This window comes from Pseudophryne corroboree, chromosome 4, assembly GCF_028390025.1.
Source record: "Pseudophryne corroboree isolate aPseCor3 chromosome 4, aPseCor3.hap2, whole genome shotgun sequence".
NCBI lineage: Eukaryota > Metazoa > Chordata > Amphibia > Anura > Myobatrachidae > Pseudophryne > Pseudophryne corroboree.
The window spans coordinates 736,645,149-736,662,857 of NC_086447.1; the positions used below are offsets into that span (position 1 = coordinate 736,645,149).

Here is a 17,709-nt window from a genome sequence, read left to right on the forward strand (position 1 = left end):
CCGCCGATTTATGGACCTCTTCTTGCTTCAGCATCTGTAAGGGGGCCGGCGGCATGGCTGGGCCTGTGATCGTCCCTCTGGAACTAATGTCCAGTAGCCTAAGAAGCCCAATCCACTCTGCACGCAGGTGAGTTCGCTTCTCTCCCCTTAGTCCCTCGATGCAGTGAGCCTGTTGCCAGCAGGTCTCACTGAAAATAAAAAAACCTATTTAAACTTTTACTCTAAGCAGCTCAGGAGAGCCACCTAGATTGCACCCTTCTCGTTCGGGCACAAAATCTTAACTGAGGCTTGGAGGATGGTCATAGGTGGAGGAGCCAGTGCACACCAGCTAGTCCTAAAGCTTTTACTTTGTGCCCAGTCTCCTGCGGAGCCGCTATTACCCATGGTCCTTTCGGAGTCCCCAGCATCCACTAGGACGTTAGAGAAAAAGTTTTAAAATAAACTGAAGAAAACTCTCTGGAGCTCCAGAGTGTGCATCCTTTCCTGAGGGCACTTTTTTCTAAACTGCCTGTGGGGGGGGGGGCATAGGGGGGAGGAGCCAGCACACCTAGTTGAAGAAATTTAAAGTGTACCAGCTCCTCTGGACCCCGTCTATACCCCATTGTACTAATTCCCCAATATCCCTTATGGATGCTAGAGAAAGTGAAGTTTTCCAGGTTTTTTTAAAGCTTCTAAGACTTATGTTCTGTAATCCTAAGGAGATCGGCAAATATTACTAGATTGAGTATTACTTGGATCTAACAGCAACTTAAATACAAAATGCTATTTCCAGGTTACACTGCATGAAATATTAGTGGAAATGGGAAATACAGTATGATCTGGATGTGCAGTGATCTCTCACTGATCTATATTTTAGTGCGGTAGATCCTAACAGCATCGCGAGATTACCATGTTTCTTAGCATTCCTCACATCCGCCAAGGGCTAGCATATCTACAACATGATTCAATTGTTTTTACGCCCTCGGCTGGACGTCTATCGGAGCTATCCAATTGTTGCTTTGATCAGATGCCCACTGGCAGTTAAGGCGCCTGTCAGCTCTAGGTGTAGCCACGCAAAATGGCTAAAGCTGTCTAAAAAGCCAAATAAGAATCCAAAGACCAGGTTTGGGCTCCAAAACTACAGATTTTTTAACGTCGTTTATCCCGTACTTCCGGGGGGAAGGTGGCGCACACCACAATTGAATCGGCCCCTGTGTGTCTGATCAGAGGTAATTCAGTTGCTGACCCTTTGCCTGTCACTATCAAGTCCTGGTCCTGGATGGATAACAGTGAGGGTGGGATTGCACAGCCACTGTTACCAGCTGAAGCAGAATTGTGTGTCCACCAACCCGTCATATAGATAATGGAGAATTATTAACTAACCAAAATCAATTACTGATGATCAATAGGGCTCTCTAACATTCAAATGTTTGAGAGCAAACCACACACTGCATACTATGGACACTACTTTGTGCGCACTTTTACATTTAATAGCCTGTACCCTAATGCAGTATGGTTGTAGTTTGCATGTAATAAATGTGCAGACTAGCGCATATAAGTGAAAGTCTTAACACATTCAGTATTACCAATTTATATTTTACAGTAATTAAAAGACCCTCACCTTGGTTAAGTAATCATGAATGTTCAACGTCGCCAGTTTGGTGAGATGGCCATTTAGTCCCAAAGCCATAAGGAAGCCGGCATACTCGTTAGCTAATTCTGCATTTTTGGGTTTGTTGTAAACAATCCAGGCAGAGTCTATTTGGGAAGCAGGGGCTATTTTAAGGCCAGCAGCCACTCCATTGTGGAAGCTGGCCCAACAAGCCATGTTCGGTGGCACATCAATGTTCCCACTATTGAGATCCACGGTTGTGTTTCTGGGTGGAGCCCTTCCTGTTCATGAACAAGAAAAGTTATGGTTCAATTTCTACAGATTACACAAGCAGCTCGGACACACACACCGGAAGCAGACCCACCTGTCAGGTTCAACTTTGGGATGGGAAGGGGTTCTGTGGGTACTGGGTGATGGGAAAACAAGGTGAACATTCCCCGGCCCAGAGGCAAGGCCATGGTCCTCTGACACAGCTGTAACAGTCTACAAAAATATAAATACTATGGAAGAGGAGTATACACAAGTAACATTTAGTTTAGTCATCTTAATTATAATTTATATAATATCAACCAACTTGAAATTAGCAAAGGACACAGAATATAGTTTGAAATATGTTGAAGCCATGCTCTGTTACCTGACCCCTTATGTAGCAAATAGGTGAATTACACTCCCCACCCCTCCTTTTTGGGTGTACAAACCCCTCCCCTCTTCATTAATTCAATCAACCACAAGCTGATTAGTGTTTAATTGCATTGCAGGGAACATGCGCCCACGCATTCCATTCCTACAGCATTCAATAGAAGCAATCTATTGGCTATATCAGCGGCAGAATAAGTAGACAGAATGTTCTTTTAAAAAGTCTCCCTCAATTTAAATTGTGACATTTGTACCAATTTAAATGAAGAAGTTCCCATTACTTTCAAAACTTTATATCATGTCACAGGGCAACTTACCTGTTCTCTTTCTCTTCTATGTACTCATGGTCACTCACTTCAGGCATCTGAACAACATTTACGCGTATAGGATGGGAACTTTGAAGAAGCCTCCGCACTTCTTGTACTCTTAAGTCTTCGCTCCAAATCAATGACATCACTTCCTGATTTAAGTCATTCATCCCATCATCCTCCTCCTCAGCCTCCCCTGCAGGGGGAACTTCCGCAGACGGCACCTGAGCTGTAGACTGGGAAACAGAGATGCAGGAAAAATTAGGCCAATTTCTCATTAGTGTACTGTAAGTATGTAAGTGCCCAATTAATTCAGATAAAGCTGGCAATAGCATTGTGTTTGACACTCTTGGCAAAGAAAAACATACTAGCGTGTTTTAGAGATTACATTGTTCCTAAGCTATTCCTAGATATAGCCATGAAACCACACTTTAGAAACAGATTCAATGGAATGATATTTATCTGCTTCTGTAACAGCTAATAACAACCATATTCTAAGATGTACTGTAGTCATGTATGCATGCAGTAATAGATTGTGGGCCTGATGCAGAGATGGACGAGGTTCATACAGCAGCAGTCTTTGTACGCTGCAGCTGTGCTAAATATGCTAATGCTGCCTAGGCATCTTGTGTAAATAGGCGCCTCCTGCAGGCTTCTGTGGTCAGCTGCGGTGTCCGAGGATGCAGCATCAGATCATCTGCATACCTCCCAACATTTGAAACTTGGGAAGAGGGGCACCTGCGTGCGCGTAGTGCCAGCCCGTTCAAAAAGAGGGTGCGGCCTATGGGAAAGGAGGCGTGCCTTCGCATAAGGTCCACGATCGCGAGCCACGTCCCGTGTTCGTCACTGAGGGGGCATGCCCAGCTCTCTATGAGCTGCTGGCATGCCCTCTCTCTCCACTAAATAGACGCTGTGCGCAAGCACACAGTGACTATTCTCCACTGCTCTGCTAAGCAGAGCAGCAGTGACAGGAGACTCCCAACTGCTCCCCCCCCACCGCGGGACACTGTGGCCCGCGGGTGGGAAAGTCCCAAAAAAATGGCACTGTCCCGCGAAAATTGGGAGGTATGCATCTGCGTGAACATCCTACATCTAAGGGCACGCCCCTGTTTTCTATAACACTACCTATTGCCACCCTCAAATAAGGGTGCTGTGAGCGAATTTGCGTACATCTCGGAATCTGGCCACAAAATTTAAAAAGTAGGGTCTTCACATAATGTAGACAATCAAGCATGCATTTTCATATTGAGCTAAAGACAGAATGTTGTTTTTCCCCCTTAAAACTACACAGATTTTTATGTTTTGAATGTCTTACTTCCACTTGGAGCAGCTTTTCTATATTTTAGTCTCAAGCTAAGTTTATAGTACTTTATGGGATATACTATTATACTTTTTTTACTTTAAACTTTTTTTATTAGAAGCATAGAAAACAAGAAGAAAAGAAAATAACCACACTCTGGAAATGTAAGAATGTACTGTAACTGCCATGATATCCTGAGTACGGTATTTTGTAGAAAGCCTGATAGAGTTATAGGGCCAGAGGTGAGAGCATACACCTGCTGTGCACTGGCCTGAATGTGCTGAACACAACAGCAAAAAAAACTATTGCAATCATCACACCTGCCTGCGATGTTCTTGTTCATATAGCGAGTTAGTAGTATTGTAGTCTCTGATGCCTCCTAATGATCTCTACTACGATGTACGAGGAGACTGTGTTGATTAATCTGATATATGTCGCTTGTATATCTGTGTGCAACTAAAGGTGCATACACAGTGGCCGATATATCGGCCATTCTCTTGAACAGCCAATATCGCGGGCCCATCGGCCAGTGTGTACGAGCGATAGGTTTGTGAACTCCGTTGTCATACAGATAAAGCGTCGGCCCTGCTGCACAGCCGATGGCCAATATATCTAGTGATGATCCTATAGAGCAAATAGGATTTTTTTCTCGTAGTCCATAAGGGATATTGGGGAATCTAGTATGATGGGGTATAGACGGTGTCCAAAGGAGCCGATGCACTTTCAATTTCTTCAATGGGGTGTGCTGGCTCCTCCCCTCTATGCCCCCTCCCACAGGCAGTTATAGGTAAAAACGTGCACGAAGGAGAAAGGACATATATGAGAGAAGGAAACATGACAACAATGAGTGGTGAGATTTGGAAACCAGCACACCACTAACATACACTGACCAGCAACGGCTGGTAACAACAACAGCGGCAGCTGAACAGGTAACCACATAAAAGAAAACCTGCCGAAAAGTCTACACACTGAGGGGGTAATTCCAAGTTGATCGCAGCAGGATTTTTGTTAGCAATTCGGCAAAACCATGTGCACTGCAGGGGAGGCAGATATAACATGTGCAGAGAGAGTTAAATTTGGGTGGGGTGTGTTCAGTCTGCAATCTAATTTGCAGTGTAAAAATAAAGCAGCCAGTATTCACCCTGCACAGAAATAAAATAACCCACCCAAATCTAACTCTTTCTGCACATGGTATATCTGCCTCCCCTGCAGTGCACATGGTTTTGCCCAATTGCTATCAAAAATCCTGCTGCGATCAACTTGGAATTACCACCTGAGGCAGGCACCCAATATCCCTTATGGACTACGAGAAAAGGATTTCCAGGTAGGTAATAAAAATAAGAATTTACTCACCGGTAATTCTATTTCTCGTAGTCCGTAGTGGATGCTGGGTACTCCGTAAGGACCATGGGGAATAGACGGGCTCCGCAGGAGACTGGGCACTCTAAAAGAAAGATTAGGTACTATCTGGTGTGCACTGGCTCCTCCCTCTATGCCCCTCCTCCAGACCTCAGTTAGGGAAACTGTGCCCGGAAGAGCTGACACTACAAGGAAAGGATTTGGAATCCAGGGTAAGACTCATACCAGCCACACCAATCACACCGTACAACTCGTGATAACTATACCCAGTTAACAGTATGAATAACAACTGAGCCTCACTAAACAGATGGCTCATAACAATAACCCTTTAGTTAAGCAATAACTATATACAAGTATAGCAGACAATCCGCACTTGGGACGGGCTCCCAGCATCCACTACGGACTACGAGAAATAGAATTACCGGTGAGTAAATTCTTATTTTCTCTGACGTCCTAGTGGATGCTGAGTACTCCGTAAGGACCATGGGGATTATACCAAAGCTCCCAAACGGGCGGGAGAGTGCGGATGACTCTGCAGCACCGAATGAGCAAACTCAAGATCCTCCTCAGCCAGGGTATCAAACTTGTAGAATTTTGCAAACGTGTTTGACCCCGACCAGGTAGCAGCTCGGCAAAGTTGTAATGCCGAGACCCCTTGGGCAGCCGCCCAAGAAGAGCCCCCTTCCTCGTGGAATGGGCTTTTACTGATTTAGGATGCGGCAGTCCAGCCGCAGAATGTGCAAGGTGAATCGTGCTACAGATCCAGCGAGCAATAGTCTGCTTAGAAGCAGGAGCACTCAGCTTGTTGGGTGCATGCAGGAGAAACAGCGAGTCAGTATTTTCTGACTCTAGCCATCCTGGAAACATAGATTTTCAGGGCCCGGACTACATCCAGCAACTTGGAAGCCTCCAAGACCCGAGTAGCCGCAGGCACCACAATAGGTTGGTTCACATGAAACGCTGATACCACCTTAGGGAGAAATTGGGGACGAGTCCTCAATTCTGCCCTGTCCCTATGGAAGATCAGATAAGGGCTTTCACACGACAAAGCCGCCAATTCTGACACACGCCTAGCCGAAGCCAAGGCCAAATATATATATGACCACTTTCCACGTGAGATACTTCAACTCCACGTTCTGAAGTGGCTCAAAACAATGTGATTTTAGGAAATCCAACACTACGTTGAGATCCCAAGGTGCCACTGGAGGCACAACAAGGGGGCTGAATATGCAGCACTCCCTTAACGTCTGAACTTCAGGCAGCGTCTTTCCTAGCCTTTAACAGCGTAGGAATCACTTCATCTGGAACGCCCTTTTCCGTTAGGATCCGGCGTTCAACCGCCAAGCCTTCAAACGCAGCCGCAGTAAGTCTTGGAACAGACAGGGCCCCTGCAGTAACAGGTCCTGTCTGAGAGACAGAGGCCATGGGTCCTCCGAGATCATTTCTTGTAGTTCCGGGTACCAAGTTCTTCTTGGCCAATCCGGAACTACGAGTATAGTTCTTACTCCTCTCTTACTTACTATTCTCAGTACCTTGGGTTATGAGAGGAAGAGGAGGGAACACATAAACCGACTGGTACACCCACGGTGTCACTAGTGCGTCCACAGCTATCGCCTGAGGGTCTCTTGACCTGGCGCAACACTTTTTTAGCTTTTGTTGAGGCGGGACGCCATCATGTCCACCTGTGGCCGTTCCCAACGGTTCACAATCTGCGTGAAGACTTCTGGATGAAGTCCCCACTCTCCCGGGTGGAGGTCATGCCTGCTGAGGAAGTCTGCTTCCTAGTTTTCCACACCCGGAATGAACACTGCTGACAGTGTTAGCACGTGATACTCCGCCCATCGGAGAATCCTTGTGGCTTCTGCCAACGCCATCCTGCTTCTTGTGCCGCCTTGTCGGTTTACATGGGCGACAGCCGTGATGTTGTCTGACTGAATCATCACCGGCTGGTTTTGAGGCAGGGGTTCTGCTTGTCCTTTAGGGCACTGTAAATGGCCCTTAGGTCCAGAATATTTATGTGTAGGGAAGTCTCCTGACTCGACCATTGTCCTTGGAAGTTTCTTCCCTGAGTGACTGCTCCCCAACCTCGGAGGCTTGCATCCGTGGTCACCAGGACCCAGTCCTGAATGCCGAATCTGCGGCCCTCGAGAAGATGAGCACTCTGCAGCCACCACAGCAGAGACACCCTGGCCCTCGGGGACAGGGTGATCAGCCGATGCATCTGAAGATGCGATCCTCACTTGTCTAACAGGTCCCACTGAAAGTTCCTTGCAAGGAACCTGCCGAAGGGAATTGCTTCGAAAGAAGCTACCATCTTTTCCAGGATTCGCGTGCAATGATGCACCAACACCTGTTTTGGTTGCAGGAGGTCTCTGACCAGAGATGACAACTCCTTGGCCTTCTCCTCCGGGAGAAACACCTTCTACTGTTCTGTGTCCAGAAACATGCCCAATATCAGCAGACGCGTCGTAGGAACCAACTGCGACTTTGGGATATTCAGAATCCAGCCGTGCTGTTGTAGCACTTCCTGAGATAGTGCTACTCCGATCAACGACTGCTCCTTGGACCTCGCCTTTATAAGGAGATCGTCCAAGTACGGGATAATTATAACTCCCTTCTTTCGAAGGAGTATCATCATTTTGGCCATTACCTTGGAACACACCCTCGGTGCCGTGGACAGACCAAACGGCAACGTCTGGAATTGGTAATGGCAGTTCTGTACCACAACCTTGAGGTACTCCTGGTGAGGTGGGTAAATGGGGACATGTAGGTAAGCATCCATGATGTCCAGTGACACCATAATATCCCCCTCTTCCAGGCTTGCAATAACCGCCCTGAGCGATTCTATTTTGAACTTGAACTTCCTTATATAAGTGTTCAAGGATTTCAAATTTAGAATGCGTCTCACCGAACCGTCTGGTTTCGGTATCACAAACATTGTGGAATAGTAACCTCGTCCCTGTTGAAGGAGAGGAACTTTGATTATCACCTGCTGGAGGTACAGCTTGTGAATTGCCGCCAGTACTACCTCCCTTTCCTTGGGAGTAGCAGGCAAGGCTGATTTGAGGTAACGGCGAGGGGGAGACGTCTCGAACTCCAGCTTGTATCCCTGAGATACCACTTGTAGAACCCAGAGATCCACCTGTGAGCGAACCCACTGGTCGCTGAAGTTCCGGAGACGGGCCCCCACCGCACCTGGCTCCACCTGTGGAGCCCCAGCGTCATGCGGTGGACTTAGTGGAAGCAGGGGAGGATATTTGTTCCTGGGAACTGGCTGTCTGGTGCAGCTTTTTCCCTCTACCCCTGCCTCTGGGCAGAAAGGACGCGCCTCTGACCTGCTTGCCTTTGTGAGGCCGAAAGGACTGTACTTGATAATACGGTGCTTTCTTAGGCTGTGAGGGGACCTGAGGTAAAAAGGTCGACTTCCCAGCTGTTGCTGTGGACACGAGGTCCGAGAGACCGTCCCCAAACAATTTCTCACCCTTATAAGGCAAAACTTCCATGTGCCTTTTAGAATTAGCATCACCTGTCCACTGCCGAGTCCATAATACTCTCCTGGCAGAAATGGACATTGCATTAATTCTAGATGCCAGCCGGCAAATGTCCCTCTGTGCATCTCTCATATATAAGACTACGTCTTTAATATGCTCTATAGTTAGCAAAATAGTGTCCCTGTCAAGGGAATCAATGTTATCTGACAGGGAATCAGACCATGCTGCTGCAGCACTACACATCCATGCTGAAGCAATAGCAGGTCTCAGTATAGTACCTGAGTGTGTATACACAGACTTCAGGATAGCCTCCTGCTTTCTATCTGCAGGCTCCTTTAAGGCGGCCGTATCCTGAGACGGCAGTGCCACCTTTTTTGATAAGCGTGTGAGCACTTTGTCCACCTTAGGGGATGTCTCCCAGCGTAACCTATCCGTTGGCGGGAAAGGGTACGCCATTTGTAACCGCTTAGAAATTACTAGTTTCTTATCTGGGGAACCCCACGCTTCTTCACACAATTCGTTTAACTCATCAGATGGGGGAAAAGTTACTGGCTGCTTTTTCTCCCCAAACATAATACCCTTTTTTGTGGTAACCGGGTTAATGTCAGAAATGTGCAACACATTTTTCATTGCCGTAATCATACATCGGATGGCCCTAGTGGATTGTATATTTGTCTCATCCTCGTCGACACTGGAGTCAGACTCCGTGTCGACATCTGTGTCAGCCATCTGAGGTAGCGGGCGTTTTTGAGCCCCTGACGGCCTTTGAGATGCCGGCTGTCCCAAAGCTGCGTCATCGAACCTTTTATGTAAGGAGTTGACACTGTCTGTTAATACCTTCCACATATCCATCCACTCAGGTGTCGACCCCGAAGGGGGTGACATCACACTTATCGGCACCTGCTCCGCCTCCACATAAGCCTCCTCATCAAACATGTCGACACAGCCGTACCGACACACCACACACACACACACACACACACAGGGAATGCTCTGACTGAGGACAGGACCCCACAAAGTCCTTTGGGGAGACAGAGAGAGAGTATGCCAGCACACACCACAGCGCTATATAATCAGGGATTTACACTAACACAAAGTGATTTTTCCCTATAGCTGCTTTACATATACAGTTTGCGCCTAAATTTAGTGCCCCCCCTCTCTTCTTTACCCTTTGAGCCTGGAAACTGCAGGGGAGAGCCTGGGGAGCTGTCTTCCAGCGGAGCTGTGAAGAGGAAATGGCGCCAGTGTGCTGAGGGAGATAGCCCCGCCCCCTTCTCGGCGGACTTCTCCCGCTCTTATATTTATATTATGGCGGGGGATTTTTGCACATATATAGTTTTTTAGACTATAGTATGTGCTGTTTGCCAATGTAAGGTACTCTAATTGCAGCCCAGGGCGCCCCCCCCCCCCCCCAGCGCCCTTCACCCATCAGTGACCGGAGTATGTGGTGTGCATAGGGAGCAATGGCGCACAGCTGCAGTGCTGTGCGCTACCTTAATGAAGACCGGAGTCTTCAGCCGCCGATTTCCAGGATGTTCTTCTTGCTTCTGGCTCTGCAAGGGGGACGGCGGCGCGGCTCCGGGACCGGACAACCGAGGCTGGGCCTGTGTTCGATCCCTCTGGAGCTAATGGTGTCCAGTAGCCTAGAAGCCCAAGCTAGCTGCAAGCAGGTAGGTTCGCTTCTCTCCCCTAAGTCCCTCGTAGCAGTGAGTCTGTTGCCAGCAGATCTCACTTAAAATAAAAAACCTAACAAATACTTTCTTTACTAGAAGCTCAGGAGAGCCCCTAGTGTGCAACCAGCTCGAGCCGGGCACAGATTCTAACTGAGGTCTGGAGGAGGGGCATAGAGGGAGGAGCCAGTGCACACCAGATAGTACCTAATCTTTCTTTTAGAGTGCCCAGTCTCCTGCAGAGCCCGTCTATTCCCCATGGTCCTTACGGAGTACCCAGCATCCACTAGGACATCAGAGAAATCCTATTTTCTCTAGCATCCATAAGGGATATTGGGGAATCTAGTATGATGGGGACGTCCCAAAGCATCCAGAACGGGCGGGAAGGTGTGGAGACTGCTGCAGCACCGTCTGCCCAAACTGTGTATCCTCTTTGACCAGGATATCAAATTTGTAGAACTTCACAAAGGTGTTCTTCCCCGACCAAGTAGCAGTTCGGACAGTTGCAAGGCCGAGACTCTACGGGCACCCACCCAGGAAGAGCCCACTGATCTTGTAGAGTGGGCTTTCAGAGACTTAGGAACAGGTAAGGCTGCTGACACATAGGTCTGTCGGATAGTAAGCCTAATCCAACGAGCAAAGGACTGTTTCGAATCAGGACAACTTTTTTTCTGTGCATCATAGAGCACAAACAAGGAATCCGTATTTCTGATCCGAGCTGTTCGCTTAACAAAGATTTTCAAGGCACGCACGGCATCCAATGCCTCCAGAGGAGCAGATGTATCAGTACTGGACGGAACCACAATAGGTTAATTCAGGTGAAAGACGGAGACAACCTTTGGCAGGAACTGCTGTCTGGTCCGGAGTTCTGCTCGGTCCTCGAAAAAAACCAAGTAGGGACTATTACACGATAAGGCCCCCAATTGAGACGAGAAGCCATCATGTCTATCTGTGGGCAGCCCCACCGGTGGACAATCTGTTGGAACACCTGATGGTGGAGACCCCATTCCCCCGGGTGGAGATCGTGATGACTCAGGAAATCTGCTTCCCAGTTGTCCACACCCGGAATGAAAATTGCCGACATTGCTCTTGCATTTCTTTCCGCCCAGATAAGTATTTTTGACACCTCTCACATGCAGGCTCTGCATTTTGTTCCTCCTTGTCGACTGATGTACGCTACTGCTGTGGAATTGTCCGAGTGTACTTGTATCGCGTGATCCTTGAGCAGAGGAGAGGCCTGAAGCAGAGCATTGTAGACTGCCCGAAGTTTCAGAATGTTAATCGGATGTAGGACTTCGTGGGCTTACCACCTGCCCTGGAACTGCGCACCTTGGGTGACAGCTCCCCATCCTCTCAGACTTGCACCTGTTGTGAGGAGGATCCAATCCTGAATCCTGAAACTCCTGCTTTCCAGGAGATTGGAGGATTGCAGCCACCACAGGAGGGAAATCCTGGCTTGAGGCGACAGTCGTATCATCCGGTGCATCTGAAGATGTGATCCGGACCATTTGCTCAGGAGATCCAGCTGAAAAGTCCTGGCATGGAACCTCACATATTGGATCGCCACGTATGAGGCGACCATCTTCCCTAACAATCTTATGCAAAGATGGATGGTCACTCGAGTAGGTCAGAGCACCATACAGACCATCTCCTGAAGTGTTCTCACCTTGTCCTCTGGTAGGAACACCTTCTGGGCCACAGTATCCAGCAACATCCCAAGGAACAGGAGCCTCTGAGTTGGCTCCAGGTGGGACGTTTGTAAGTTGAGGATCCACCCATGGCGTGAAGAGAAGTTGGATAGTGCAGTTGACATGGAGCAACACAAGCTCCCTGGATCTTGCTTTGATCAGAAGATCGTCCAGGTAAGGGACAATATTGACTCCCTGGACCCGGAGCTGGAACATCATCTCCGCCATCACCTTTGTGAACACCCTCGGAGCTGTGGATAGGCCAAAGGGCAGAGCCTGGAATTGGTAGTGATTGGCCAGCAGGACAAACCTCAGGTACGCCTGATGAGGCGGCCAAACCGGAATATGAAGGCAGGCGTCCATGATATCAAAGGAAACCATGAATTTCTGTTCTTCCAGGCCTGGACCCAGAGCTGGAACATCATCTCCGCCATCACCTTTGTGAACACCCTCGGAGCTGTGGATAGGCCGAAGGGCAGAGCCTGGAATTGGTAGTGATTGGCCAGCAGGACAAACCTCAGGTTGGAGTAATAACCCTTGCCTCGTTGTGGTATTGATACTGGAACAATGACGTGGGACTGGACCAACTTTAGGATGGCTTGTTGCAACGTAACCTACATATCTTCCAAAGATGGTAAGCCTGATTTGAAAAATCGTTGGGGAGGAGCACTGTCGAACTCCAGCTTGTAGCCTTGAGAAACAAGTTCCCTGACCCAGGTATCCTAGCAGAAGCCTCCCAGACGCGGGTGTAGTGACGCAGTCGAGCTCCCACCTCAAGATCCCCTCGGGGAGGGTGGGCATCGTCATGCTGTGGCCTTAGTGGAAGCAGAACTGGTGGGCTGTTCCTGAGAGCTGGTGCTTGCAGGCTTTCTTGACTTACCTCTGGTGCCTCTAGTCGCATTGGAGACACCTCTGGACTTCGATTGAAATATGTGAGACCGAAAGGACTGTACAGATGGCTCGGGTAGGAGTGTCTCGCCGGCGGGGCCCCAGAGGGGAGAAACGTGGATTTCCCAGCCGTAACTTTAGAAATCCACGTATCCAATTCAACCCCAAAGAGCCATTCCCCTGATAAGGGGAGAGACTCTGCACTGCATTTAAAGTCCACGTCCGCTATCCAATGACGCAACCACAAGTCCCTGCGCGCCGACACTGCCTTGGCAAAGGTCCTAGAATTAATGTTCCCCATCTCCTTGAGGAAATCACAGAGGATGCGTGTAGTGTCCTGAATGTGCTTTAGGAGTGTCACCATAGTGACCAGGGGCATAGCCCCGGAGAGGCCCTCCTGAATTTAAGTGGCCCATGAATGAATGGCATGGGTCATCCAGCAACCCGCAATGACCGGTCTTTGCGATGTACCTGCTGCTACGTAAATAGATTTGAGTGTAGCTTCTATTTTCCTATCCCCAGGATCCTTTATGGTAAAGGAGCCCGGTGTAGGCAGCACCGCCTTTTCGGACAGTCGGGAAACTGATACATTAACCCCCGGGGGTTCCTCTTAAAATTTCCTACCTTCAGGAGCAAATGTGAAAGTGTGCAAAAACTTTTTGGAATATTTTGTCTGGATTTTTCCAGGCCAACTTGAATAGGTCATCTAACTCTGCAGAATCAGGGAAACTGACATTAGGCTTATTTTGTGTAAAGAAAAACGACTGCTGTGACGCAGTGTCCTCTAGAGGGAGCTTTAACACGTTCCGTATAGCCAGAATTAGGGGTTCAATACCCTGAGCAGAATCGGTATCCCCACTAACGGGATCCAAGTCCTCCCCATCCCCCTGTATATCCTCATCTGTGACAGATAGTAGAGCAGGCAAACCACGCTTTTGTGGTCCTGCATTAGTAAAGGGGGGCTGAGCAACATCTGCCCTAGCAGCTAAATCTGTAACAGCCAGTTGTAGCTGAGTTTTCTGAACATTAGCAGTGAGCTGGGATGACATATCAGACATCATAGTTTTAAGAGACCCTAGGCAGTGGGGCTCTGGACCCTCTTTCCCAGCACCTTCACTGATTTGTGAAGACTGGCTGCATTGTTCACATGAAACAGAATCAGATGATAATGGAGAGAATCTGGTGTGGCATACACTGCACAGCTTGTTCACAGTGAGCACAATGACATACACACAGACAGTAATATATTGCAAGCCTGCCATACTGTATGTGAGTGGAGACACACAGAGAGAAGGACACCAGCACACCCCTAGCTGTATAGCCCCAGTGAAGCGGTCAGCTAACTTTATCACAGTAAACACCAATAATTGTTGTCCTGTAGAGGACCCAGATAGTGTACAATAGCGGCTCTCCCCCTTTGCTACACCCTGTACCAGATATCTGGGGTGTCTAAGCAGTCAGGAAGCGCTGTATGTGCTGTCCATGGCTGCAGTAAGCAGAGGAAGGCGCCAAAATGCCTCTGGTCCCGCTCTGAGCAAGCTCCGCCCCCTCCAATGGTGCCAGAGCTATAGTTATTATTTATAATGGCAATGTCTCCTTTGAGCTTAAAATCACAACAAGTGCTAGCTTAAGCGATTGTGAGCCAGGAGGGTCCTGTACGCCGCCTAAGCGTTCAGCCGTACAGTGAACCGGGGGACCCCCCTAGGCAGTGTTAGGGGTGTGCTGTGACAGCCAAGGTGCAGTGCCCCGCTGAACAACAACTCCTCAGGACGGTGATCCTGCAGCGGGGAAGCGGCTCTGCACCTCGTAAGGCCGGTGACGGCCCCCCCAACTCCCATGGTGCAGGTATGCTGTTGGCCAAAATAACAAACATTAAATAGAAATTGAAGAGAACTCTCTTCTGGAGCTCAGAGATGTGCATCCTCTCCTGAGGGCAGTTTTTTCTAAACTGCCTGTGGGAGGGGGCATAGAGGGGAGGAGCAAGCACACCCAGTGAAGAAATTGAAAGTGCACCGGCTCCTTTGGACCCGTCTATACCCCGTCGTACTAGATTCCTGAATATCCCTTATGGATGCTAGAGAAAGAAGAAAGTACAGATTCATAATCACAGCTTTATAAAACGTGACATAAGTAGGAATGCATTTTAAATAGGATTTTAGTACCAACCGGTAAGTCCTTTTCTCCTAGTCCGTAGAGGATGCTGGGGACTCCAAAAGGACCATGGGGTATAGACGGATCCGCAGGAGCCTGGGCACACTATAAAGATTTAAACTGGGTGTGAACTGGCTCCTCCCTCTATGCCCCTCCTCCAGACCTCAGTTAGAAAACTGTGCCCAGGAGAGACGGACATTTCGAGGAAAGAATTTATAAATTTAAACACAGTGCGTGTTATACCAGCTCACACAACGAACATACCGGAAAACATGGCATTCAACATAATACCAGCCCCCGGCATGAAAAAATACAGCCATATGCTGAGAGAATAAGCAACACAACCAATATAAAGAAACCGCCTACCACGTCCTGAACAACGTCAGCGACAACCTGACAGAGATGAAACACCACAAAGTGTAACCAAATCAATGACTGCAGGCACAGTACGCCTGTGGGACGGGCGCCCAGCATCCTCTACGGACTAGGAGAAAAGGATTTACCGGTAGGTACTAAAATCCTATTTTCTCTTACGTCCTAGAGGATGCTGGGGACTCCAAAAGGACCATGGGGTCTATACCAAAGCTCCAGACCGGGCGGGAGTGTGCAGACAACCCTGCAGCACCGATCGAGCAAACATGAGGTCCCCATCAGCCAGGATAACAAACTCATAGAGCTTAACAAAAGAAATTTAACCCGACCAAGTGGCCGCTCGGCAAAGTGAACCCCCGAGACTCCCCGGGCAGCCGCTCAAAGAGAGCCCATCTTCCTAATAAAATGGGTCTCCACTAACATCGGTAACGGCAAACCAGCCGTAGAACCAGCACGCCGAATCGTGTCATAGATCCAGTATGTAACAGACTGCATAAACACAGGTGCCCCAATCCTGTTGCGAGCATACCGGACAAACAGAACCTTTGCTTCCCCAATCTGAGCCAAATTGGCGACATAAATATTCAAAGCCCCAACTACATTGAGAGACTTTGAAAAAAAACTATGCTTAATTAACCACAGGCCTCACCATAGGCTGGTTTCTGCGAAAAAACATAAACCACTTTTTTGACAGAACTATTATCCGAGTTCTCATTTCCGTGTTATCCACCTGAAAGAGCTAACAGGGGCTCATGTGAGACAAAGCCGCCACTTACAACACCGCCTTGCGGACGCCAAAGTCCCTAACAAGACCACTCTACAGGATAGAAACTTTAACACAACCTTTTATAAAGGTTCCAATCAGTGTGACACAAGAAACGCAACACCATGTCAAGAGTCCATGGTGCACAAATGAAGGTTGGATGTGCAGTACTCCTTTCACGAAAGCCTGAACTTCCAGAGAGGTGGCCAATGCTCTTATAAAGAAAATCTATAAAGCCAAACTGCCCTGAAAAGGAGCCTAACCCTAGGCCTGTATCCACCCCTGCTTGCAAAGAGTGGAGCAGAACGACCCAGCTGAAAAACTTCCGTAGGAGTCTTCTAGGAGGCATACCAAGACACATATATATATAAACCAACTACAATGGTAAATCTTTGCCTTTACTTCTTTTCTAGCCTGAAGAAGCGCGGAAATGACCCCACTGGGAATACCCTGCCGGCTAGGATATGGCAATAAACCGCCACATCATCAAACGTAGCCACGGTAAGTCTTGATACACGTCCGGAATTTGCTGTAACAGTTCCTCAGGTAGAGGAGGAGGCCACAGAACTACTATGAGCAAACCCTGAAAAACTGGAAACCAAGCCCTCCTTGGCAAGACCGAAGCAAAGAGGATCGCCTGAACTTTTGTTCTTCTTACGTTTATCACCTTCCGAAAGAGTGAAAACGGAGAGGACCCAAAGACCGACTGGAAACACCCAAGGTGTCACGAGGGCATCCCCTACCATAGCTTGCGGGTCCCTTGACCTGGAACAATATCCCCGAGGCCTCTCGTCGATGTGAGGTGTCAACATGTCCAATTGAGGCACTCCTCCAAGACTTGTCACTTCCGTGAAACTTCTCGATGACGGGTGTATTTCTCCCGGACGGAGATTGCGCCTGCAGAGGAAATCTATTTCTCCGTCGTTTAACTTCGGAACGAAGCCCGCTAAGAAAGCGTTTACTTAAATCAAAAAAGTTTATGCCGACAAACTTCCCAGCTTGACCGTCTCCTCTGGAAATAAGTCCCTTGTCAGGACAGCTCCCCAATCTCGGATATCTGCCTGCATGGACACCAGGTCCTACTCCTGGATTCCGAACATCCGTCCCTCTAGAACAGGCATTCCCAACCGCGGTCCTCAAGGCACACCAACAGTGCAGGTTTTAGTGATATCCAGGCTTCAGCACAGATGGTTAAATCAAAATAACTGAGGTACTAATTAAGTCCCCTGTGTTCAAGCCTGGATATCACTAAAACCAGGACTGTTAGTGTGCCTTGAGGACCGAGGTTGGGAAACACTGCTCTAGAAGGTGAGAATCGAGCAGACACCACAGGAGCGAAGTCCCGGTCAGTAGGACTAAATTCCGGTGCATGTATAGGTGAGACCCAGACCCCATTTCCAACTGGCCCTCGAAAACCACTCTGGCATTCGACCTGTTCAACAAACAAGGCCCCGTAGGCCGCAACCACCTGCTTCATTAACAGAATCTATTG

General features: G+C 48.5%; 1 protein-coding gene across 3 annotated transcripts in view; it reads right to left on the reverse strand.

Annotated features, from left to right (window-relative positions):
• ANAPC1 (anaphase promoting complex subunit 1) overlaps positions 1–17,709 on the reverse strand; it is a 365,074-nt gene that overhangs the window by 190,201 nt on the left and 157,164 nt on the right. For all 3 annotated transcript variants that reach the window (XM_063918099.1, XM_063918098.1, XM_063918100.1), the window contains exons 26-28: positions 2,545–2,771; positions 1,956–2,074; positions 1,601–1,872 (exon numbers count right to left, since the gene is read on the reverse strand). In XM_063918099.1, coding sequence (XP_063774169.1) covers positions 1,601–1,872; positions 1,956–2,074; positions 2,545–2,771 — 618 coding nt within the window. The remainder of the gene's footprint in view (positions 1–1,600; positions 1,873–1,955; positions 2,075–2,544; positions 2,772–17,709) is intronic.